At 36.1% G+C, this 10,189-nt stretch overlaps 1 protein-coding gene across 1 annotated transcript; it reads left to right on the top strand.

The window, feature by feature from the left end:
* Window positions 1-6,608: 6,608 nt before the first annotated feature.
* LOC141392853 (T-complex protein 1 subunit alpha-like) lies at window positions 6,609-8,574 on the top strand. Its single transcript, XM_073965829.1, is given in 2 exon segments — window positions 6,609-7,052; window positions 7,055-8,574. Coding segments are annotated over 2 exon segments (1,665 nt in total). The 5' UTR covers window positions 6,609-6,703; the 3' UTR covers window positions 8,371-8,574.
* The last annotated feature ends 1,615 nt before the right edge of the window (window positions 8,575-10,189 follow it).

Genomic DNA, 10,189 nt, shown 5'->3' with positions numbered 1-10,189 from the left:
TGTAGCCCTCACAGGATCACAGTAATCTGCGTCTAAACACGAAATTTTTGTGCGTAAATTTTTCAAAAAAACCTATTTTTTTGGTTTAAAATTTACAAACGTCATTGGATTTCCGTGGAAACCCGCGTAAATTTAGTTTCAAATGTTGTAATATTCAATATAACATTATTTTAACGTTATGCCACAATTGGAATTCCTTGTGATTTAATATAAGGTTCTAATAATATTACTCAATAGGAAAACTATAAGCGAAAAATTTTTTACAACGGAATATCATAATTATTGCGTGAAATTTTGACGAAAATGCCGAAGAACTCAAACATTTTTTTCTCCAACTTTTCCCATAAAACCATAAACAAATAAAATTAGAATAATATGATTTTAATTTTTTCGTAATATTTTCTTCGTATTTTTGCAAATAACATGAATACTATATAGCTCCAACTTTCAAAACTTAGGTTTCATTTTATTCCTCATAATGTCTGGATGCTGTTATAATTTTTTTTATATATTTTTCGTAACTATGAGCGCTATTTTTTCGAAAATATGTTTGTAAATACATGACATTTTTTAACAAATTTGATTTTTCGCGAATCCATTGAGACTTTGCGATTATTTTTTGCATCATCGCAAAGGGTACGAATTCAGTTAACGATAATAAGATATAACAGCTAATTATATTAAGCCGCGATTTTTTAGAATTTTTTCTTATTATCATAATTAAAACGGTCATATCTTTTGCGCGCAACGATCAAAGTTAGTAACGAAAACAGATTTGGAATGCTGATTTATTTCTTAATCTATGTACCAAAAATCATTGATGTAGTATCAAAAAATATTTTTGATTTTTTTGAAATGGAAAAGACAATTTTAGACATTTTTCCTGATATACATATGTATATGATAAAAAAATATCTTAAGTTTCATAAACAGAAATTTAATTTTTATTTGGTAGTGAAATGAGATGTGGTTTTAATTTGTTTTTGGTTTTACTACATGACTTTATCAAGGGTATTAAAGATACCAAGCAAAGGCCCTGACCGGCTTCAAAATAATAAAGTCCTACATTTATCTTGGCCTCCTCTTTCATCTCAAGTGGACACTGACCACCCCGTGGTGTCACCTATGGAGCTGCCTTCAAAAACTTGTGTTGCCCAATGGTGCAGTACACGATAAGACCAGCTGATCTGTCAAATTCACTGTTATTGTGAATTAATAGTATAAAAACGCAAACAATAATTTTGCTTCGCTCAAAGACGGGCTTTTTATGTAATTAGCTAACCAAATTATATGAAGAACGGGTAAATCTATTTCGAGCTATCGTTGGCACCGACTTCCAATGCTCATATCTCAGTCAATTTTTCTCCGATCGACTTGAATTTTTTTCGCGATATGTTCTATACTATTTGTACTTCCAAATAAGCTACTCGCTTTTTTGGAAGTGCTGCTATTGAAGAGAAAAATGCGGCATATAGGGCTATTCAACAATCAGTAGCAACGAGTAGCGCACGTGAGAGGTATCGGGAGAAAAGGATAGAGGAGGAACTCCTCTTCTACAGGAAAAAGAGAGAAGTGGAAAAGCCAAATCGACATGCCAGAATGAAGTCCGAAAATTCTACTAAAGAGTGAAACATCAAACTGATGACATTGGTCCAGGCACATCCTCCAGTAGAGATCTGCAAAGTAATTTGTTAACTAATACAGATAGTGAGCTCAGGATATGTAAAGAAATTTTTCCGAACTGTTGGTATCCAATACTAGCGAATATGACGATGATACCACTGATCTAATCTCAGAAGATGGTGTTGAATGTATACCACCGCCCGGCCAGGATGATGTCAAGACAACAATAAACCGGCTGAAGAATAATAAGGCAGCAGGTACCTATGATTTATCAGCTGGGCAGTTCAAAACAGTTTGGATCCTGAACATCCTGTGTCCCGTCCGCCAGAAAGGAGATAAGACTATATACTCTAACTCCAGGGGCACAAGTCTGCTCCCTATTGCTTATAAGATAGTGTCAGGGATATTGTGCCAATGACTAAAGCCTGTGGTCGTGGTCAACGAAATAATTGGCTTTAGGCCTGCCAGTCCACCATTGAACAGATATTTAGCCTGCGCAAATCCTGGAGAAAACCCCAGAGATGCAAATCGACACCAACCATCTTTTTGTCGAAACAAATACAAACATATGTACACTGAGGTGGCAGCTGCTGGTACGAAAGAAGCAGCTGGATGAGCCGGGAGTGGAGTATCTCACTAAAGTTCTCAACTTGTCGCTATCCACCCTCATTATTGCCGAAGTCTGGAAAATTGGCAGGGTGGTCTCGCTACGAAAACGAGGCAAGGATGCCAGCAAAAGTGAATCGTACAGGCCGATTTCGCTTTTGTCGCCTGTAACAAAGAACCTTGAGGCCTTAGTATCAGAAATAGCTATCAATTTGCCGATCATCAGCATGGATTCCGTAAGCAGCACAGCACGACAACAGCGCTGCACGCCATCTCCACAGAGACCGCCGTGTGATAGAACAGTGATGGTGGCGCTTGACTTATCCAAAGCCTTTGATACAGTCAGGCAATCCACGCTGTTTGAGGACATTGAGCAGTCAACCCTCCTCCCAAACCTGAAATGTTAGTCAATAATATTTGTGGACGCCAGTCTTACGTGGAATTCAGAAACAATAAGTCCGAATCCCGTAGAGTGAAACAGGGAGTTCCCCAAGGTGGGGTGATATCTCCGGAACTGTTTAAGCTCTACCTCTTCTGTATTCCGCCCCCTCCAGACGGCATCGAGATCGTAGCGTATGCGGATAATTGCACGATCCTGGCATCAGGTACCTTCCCTGATGACATCTGTGAGAGACTGAACTCCTATTTAACCGATCTTACCACCTCCTATTTAACCGATCTTACCACCTTTTTTCCACCACATGGACAGCACAGTTTGAAAGGGAGTTGAATGTCGTGGTCAACAGGGTTCACCCGCAAGTCTTCAGTGGACCATCTACATGAGGAGGCAAAGATTTTTCCAGTACAGCAACACAATGAGATGCTTTCGTCGCAGTACTTGCTCGGGTGTTACCGTGAGAGCCATCCCAATCACCATCTGCTGGCTAGGCCCAACACATTCAGGCATATCAGGAAGGATATTCCTTCTCTAGAGACGGAGGTCCAACGATACAGGAGAGAACCTAGAAAAAAAAATTGCCGGATGGCTTTTTAAATAAAACTCGGTCAAAGTTCACATTTTCACGATTTTGCTTGAAACCGCATGTCCTATAGAAATAGGACTAAATACAATAGTGTAGCACTGAAAAGATTGGCCTACAAGATTGGCCTTTATGATATTTTCGTAGGTTCTACCGTTTTTGAGATATAGAGGTTCAAATTCGTACAATGAATACACTGACTGTATCGCCTCCTTTTATAAATCAGCCCATACACTATCAATCTTGCTTGTCCAGCCGATGAACTCCTCTTATGAGTACTATGTTTTTGATAAGTGTGTAGCAAAGCATTCAATACATCTTCAATCTGCAACCGAAATCTTAAATTTTCTCTCAAAAAATGGATGAATTATTTTTTTCTTCACAAAATCAATTTTTGATTTCCCAAAAGTGCTTTAACAATTTTGAAAATGAACCCTTTTCATCGGATTGACTGAGTTTTATTTTGAAAATCAAAATCAAATTTGATTTTCCTCAATCCATAAATGTTTAAATTTTGTAAGTGCAGTATAATCTCGATAGTCCGGATGCCACATGTTTCGGCGAGCGGAGCAATAACAAAAACATATATTTTTGTAAGTTTAAATCATTATTAACGGAAGTCTACTATATAATAATTTGATATGAACATATGTATATTCATAATTTGGTATTTTTTGTTGCCATAGGCTAAAAACATTTCTACCAAAAATTGTTTATATAGGTCCACGTTTTGTTATAGCCCCCAAAGGACGGTACGTCCCGATTTTCGGTATTTTTAAGATTTTAGCTATATTATCTTACCAAAATAACTGAAATGTGACATTTAAACTTCTTATAGGCAACAAATCGTTTCCCTGCAAAATTGTCAGCATAGGTCCAAGTTTAGATATAGTCCTCATAGAACGGTGCCACCCGATTTTCGGTATATTGAAGGTTTTAGCCTCAGTATCACACCAAAATGGCTGCAATTTTGTGTTTATTCTTACTAAACATACCTACAGAGAATTGTGGGTAATGATGCGCGCTTTTATATAGCCCTCAAAGAAAAAGTATAGGGGGTTCTTAAATTGGGGGCACTACAATGCAGCTCGCTGCGAAGTCTTTTAAAGGATTAGTCTACTATGGTGACTTTAACTTAGTATTTCGGATTCTCAATGGGTAGAAAACCTCCACGTAGAAATTTATCAATATAAGCTCATATTTAGGTATATTCCCAATATGAAGTTGCCTCCAGATTTTACGTAGTTTAAAGGCATCGTCCAAACGGAAAGACTGTAACATGATATTTAGGATTGTGAAGGCTTGGTTAAAAGAACGTGATATCCTTCAGTTAGCGTGCCCGAAGACCTTAGTACTTTAATAAACGAAAGAAAACTAATTGTTACATTTTACTTCATTACAACTCTTGGTGGAGGGTATAAAAAGTTAGGCCCGGAACTTAGCGCCTTTCGTACATGTCAGAACTACGAATGAGACAAAATAGAATTTAAGTCTTTCTTGTATATAATTACGATAATACAATACAAAAATCCGTAAATCCGGTGAATTTGAATGTCGATGGCTTTTTAAATAAAACTCGGTCAAAGTTCACATTTTCACGATTTTGCTTGAAACCGCATGTCCTATAGAAATAGGACTAAATACAATAGTGTAGCACTGAAAAGATTGGCCTACAAGATTGGCCTTTATGATATTTTCGTAGGTTCTACCGTTTTTGAGATATAGAGGTTCAAATTCGTACAATGAAAATAAAAGGAACCATATTTTTTTTAAATACTTTACACCCAAGGTCTCTACTCGTTTCCTAATTCAGCTTTAAATCTCAACAAAAACTAAACTCCTTGGAACACATTACATGTTTCTGAGGGAGTTTCTCACTAATCGGAGGTCTAATGAACTACCCAAGCTAGCATTTGGATGATTTTTTTTTTTTCAAAAATCACATTGCGGAGTCTTTTTAGAGTCCTGTTGGTGATCAAAAATTGATTAAGTCGCTTGTATGATCAGAAAGGGACTCGAAAGTGACTCCCTGTAATGATTAAAAAGAGTTCAATTTAAAATACAACAACAAATGTGAAGCAATCGCAAATAAATCATTGATGCGTTTAAAATGTGACTATTTTTTCGATATTTATTGTCACATTTTGATCTTCATGAAGATTGAAAAATGCTTAATCAAAAAAGGGTCATGTAGGTGTTTGAAAAGTGATTATAATTATGTATCGTCTGATCATATTTTGAACAGTTAGGTGATTAAAAACTGATTATTTTGTTTTATTTGTGTTTGGTTGTAAATAATTCTCATATACACTTTCTGTAGAACATTGATATAAATATACCGTATAATATTAAGTGCATAGACAAACACAACACATGTTCAGGTTTTGCCAATTGAAATGAAGCAGCTAACCACTGCGCAACATAAAGGATAATTAAAAGACGACATAACAAAGCAGAAAAGACAATAAAACAAAGGGAAGTAACAAAAAAGAAAAATAAAAAGAATATTCTTTTAATTTATTACGTCTAATAAAAGGACTCATATATGACTCTCTAAAGACTCATAAACGATTATAAATATGACTCAAAAAAGACTCGAAAAAGAGTCCCAAATCAATCAACAAATCACCAATAAAGGATTGAAATACGACTCGAAAAAGTCTATATATACCATCAGAAAATGGGCAAAAATGATTCGAAACTAATGCAGAGGAACCTCATTTGTGATTTGTTTAGAAGAGTCGCCTGTGGTTACGTTTTCCTCCCGACAAAGGAGTCATTTATGATCAGAAAATGAGCTCATATTCCAGCTTTTTAATTGTGCAGTAGGATCAAAAAAGACTCGAATTTGATTAAAATTTTCGAAAAAATGTTGGCTGGGTAGCATTTGGAAGTTTTTTTTTTCAAAAATCACATTGCGGGGTCTTTTTAGAGTCCTTTTGGTGATCAAAATGATTAAGTCGCGTATATGATCAGAAAGGGACTCGAAAGTGACTCCCTTTAATGATTAAAAAGAGTTCAATTTAAAATACAACAACAAATGCGTAACAATCACAAATAAATCTTTGAGGCGTTTAAAATGTGACTATTTTTCGTTATTTATTGTCACATTTTGATCTTCATGAAGATTGAAAAATGCTTAATCAAAAAAGGGTCATGCATGTGTTTGAAAAGTGATTACAATTATGTATCTTCAGATCACATTTTGAACAGTTAGGTGATTAAAAACTGATTGTTTTGTTTTATTTTGTTTGGTTGTAAATAATTCTGATATACACTTTCTACAAAAACTTTGATATAAATGTAACGTATAATATTACGAGTATAGACAAACACAACACATGTTCAGGTTTTGCCAAGTGAAATGAAGAAGCAGTATACTAACCACCGCAACATTTTGTGAGTCAGTCGGTCTTGTTTCGGTGGAGAAAAAAAGTATTATCACGCAAAGTTTTGCTAATTTTAAATAAAAGTTTTTAACAAACACCAACAAAATGTCCACACTTGCAAATCCTTTGTCCATTGCTGGTACCCGCCATTCGGGCCAGTCTGTGCGTACACAAAATGTTATGGCAGCCAGTTCCATTGCCAACATTGTTAAGAGTTCCTTGGGCCCTGTGGGTTTGGACAAAATGTTGGTCGATGACATCGGTGATGTCACTGTCACCAATGATGGTGCCACCATTCTGAAACTTTTGGAAGTTGAACATCCCGCTGCTAAAGTTTTGGTTGAACTGGCTCAATTGCAGGATGTAGAAGTTGGTGATGGTACCACTTCTGTCGTTATAATTGCTGCTGAGTTACTTAAGAATGCCGATGAATTGGTAAAACAAAAAATTCACCCACCTCCATTATTTCCGGTTATCGTTTGGCCTGCAAAGAAGCTTGCAACTACATTTCCGAACATTTGACAGCTCCCGTTGATGAATTGGGCCGTGACTCCTTGATTAACATTGCCAAAACATCCATGAGCTCTAAAATCATTGGAGCTGATGCTGATTTCTTTGCAGCCATGGTTGTTGATGCTTGTCAAGCTGTTAAGATCACCGATCCCAAGGGCAATGCTGCCTATTCCATTAAGGCTGTTAATGTATTAAAAGCTCACGGTAAATCGGCTCGCGAATCTCTTTTGATTCCCGGCTATGCCCTGAACTGTACCATTGCCGCACAACAAATGCCCAAGAAAATTGTCAATGCCAAGATTGCCTGTTTGGACTTCTCTTTGCAAAAGACCAAAATGAAGATGGGTGTACAAGTTTTGATTAACGATCCCGATAAGTTGGAAGGTATTCGTGCTCGTGAATTGGATATTACCAAGGAACGTATTAACAAAATTTTGTCCACCGGTGTCAATGTTGTTTTGTGTTCGGGTGGTGTTGATGATTTGTGCATGAAATACTTCATTGAAGCTGGTGCCATGGCTGTCAGGCGTGTTAAGAAGAGCGATTTGAAAATCATCGCCAAGGCCACTGGTGCTGCTTTCTTGACCTCCCTCACAAACATGGAAGGTGATGAAAGTTTCGATGCCTCCATGGTTGGTGAAGCCGCCGAGGTGGCCCAAGAACGCATTTGCGATGATGAGCTGATTCTTATCAAGGGCACCAAGGCTAGAGCTGCTGCTTCCATTATATTGCGTGGTCCCAATGATTTCTACTGTGATGAAATGGAAAGATCCATCCATGACTCCTTGTGTGTTGTTAAGCGTGTCTTGGAAAGCAAAAAGGTTGTTGCCGGTGGTGGTTGTGTTGAAGCTGCCCTCCCCATTTATCTCGAAAATTTTGCCACCTCCCTTAGCTCCCGCGAACAATTGGCCATTGCTGAATTTGCCAAATCTCTTTTGGTCATTCCCAAAACATTGGCAGTCAATGCAGCCAAGGATGCCACTGATTTGGTAGCCAAATTGCGTGCCTATCACAATTCCAGCCAAACGAAGGCTGAACATGCTGAACTTAAATGGACTGGCTTGGACTTGATTGAAGGTGTTGTACGTGACAACAAAAAAGCTGGCGTCCTCGAACCTGCCATGTCCAAAATCAAGTCACTTAAATTCGCCACAGAAGCTGCCATCACCATTTTGCGTATTGATGATATGATTAAATTGAATCCTGAAGAGAAGCCCGACAAATCATATGCTGATGCTTGTGCTGCTGGTGAACTTTAAGAGAATCACTTGTGCACATTCATTCATGTTCCCCTTAAATTTAATTATTCATCATCTCTTAGCGTTCTCCTTTTTTAAGCATTTACAAATCATCAAACAAATCACCAACTACTTACTCTATCCCAAAAAAACAAACAAGAACTCATACATAATTATTAACAATTTAATTGTTTTAAAACAAAAAACGCCCTTCTCTTGTTTTTCGTTAATAAGACAACAAAGGAAAGAAACAAAAAAAAAATAAAAAGAAAATTCTTTTAATTTATTTCGTCTAACAAAAAGACTTATAAATGACTCCTTAAAGACTCATAAACGATTATAAACATGACTCTAAAAAGACTCGAAAAAGAGTCCCAAATTATCAACAAATCACCAATAAAGGATTGAAATACGACTTGAAAAAGTCTATATATACCATCAGAAAATGGTCAAAAATGACTCGAAACTAATGCAGAGGAAGATTTGATTTGTTTAGAAGAGTCGCCTGAGGTTACGTTTTCCTCCCGACAAAAGAGTCATTTATGATCAGAAAATGAGCTCATATTCCAGCTTTTTAATCGTGTAGTCGGATCAAAAATGACTCGAATTTGATTACAATTTTCAAAAAATGCTGGCTGGGTAATTGCTTTATGGGAACAACACTACATCAATAGGTTTTAAATACTATTGCTTCATTCGACATTTTCCTAGTTGTATAACTGAATCAACTGAGGCTAGCTAGAACGTTGAGATTTGGACCGAAAACTCTGAAAAATTTAATTGCTATTGCTAAGAATGAAAACGTCAATGAAATAAATATGAATATAATGCCTAAAATATGAAAAAATATTGATGTCCGGATTATCGATCCGACTGCACGATTAAAAAGCTGGAATATGAGCTCATTTTCTGATCATAAACGACTCCTTTGTCGGGAGGAAAAAGTAACCTCTGGCGACTCTTCTAAAAAATTACAAATGAGTCTTCCTCTGCATTAGTTTCGAGTCATTTGTGCCCAATTTCTGATGGTATATAAAGCCTTTTTCGTGTCGTATTTCAATCATTTATAGGTAATTTGTTGATTAATTTGGGACTCTTTTTCGAGTCTTTTTAGAGTTATGTTTATAATCTTTAGAGAGTCATTTATGAGTCTTTTTATTAGACGAAATAAATTAAAAGAATTTTCTGGTTTAATATTTCTTCTTATTCTTTTTTTGTTTTTTCTTTGTTTTGTTGTCTTTTCTGCTTTGTGATATCTTTTAATTATCCTTTATGTTGCGCGGTGGTTAGTATACTGCTTCTTCATTTCACTTGGCAAAACTTGAACATGTGTTGTATTTGTCTATACTCTTAATATTATAAGTTACATTTATATCAAAGTTTTGTATAAAGTGTATATGAGAATTATTTACAACCAAACAAAAGTAAAACAAAACAATCAGTTTTTAATCACCTAACTGTTCAAAATAGGATCAGACGATACATAATTATAATCACTTTTCAAACACCTGCATAACCCTTTTTTGATTAAGCATTTTTCAAACTTCATGAAGATCAAAATGTGACAATAAATAAGGAAAAAAATCACATTTTAAACTCCTCGATGATTTATTTGTGATTCTACGCATTTGTCGTTGTATTTTAAATTGAACTCTTTTTAATCATTACAGGGATTCACTTTCGAGTCCCTTTCTGATCATACAAGCGACTTAATCAGTTTTTGATCACCAAAAAGACTCCGCAATGTGATTTTTGAAAAAGCAATCTTCCAAATTCTAGCTGGGTATATACCAATCGGGATTCTCAATTCCAGCTCTGTTTCCCCAGAAACAATTTTCAT

The sequence above is a fragment of the Musca autumnalis genome, unplaced genomic scaffold, assembly GCF_047663935.1.
Source record: "Musca autumnalis isolate F117 unplaced genomic scaffold, ASM4766393v1 scaffold_2, whole genome shotgun sequence".
Taxonomy (NCBI): Eukaryota; Metazoa; Arthropoda; class Insecta; order Diptera; family Muscidae; genus Musca; species Musca autumnalis.
This window is presented reverse-complemented; position numbering and strand designations above follow the sequence as displayed.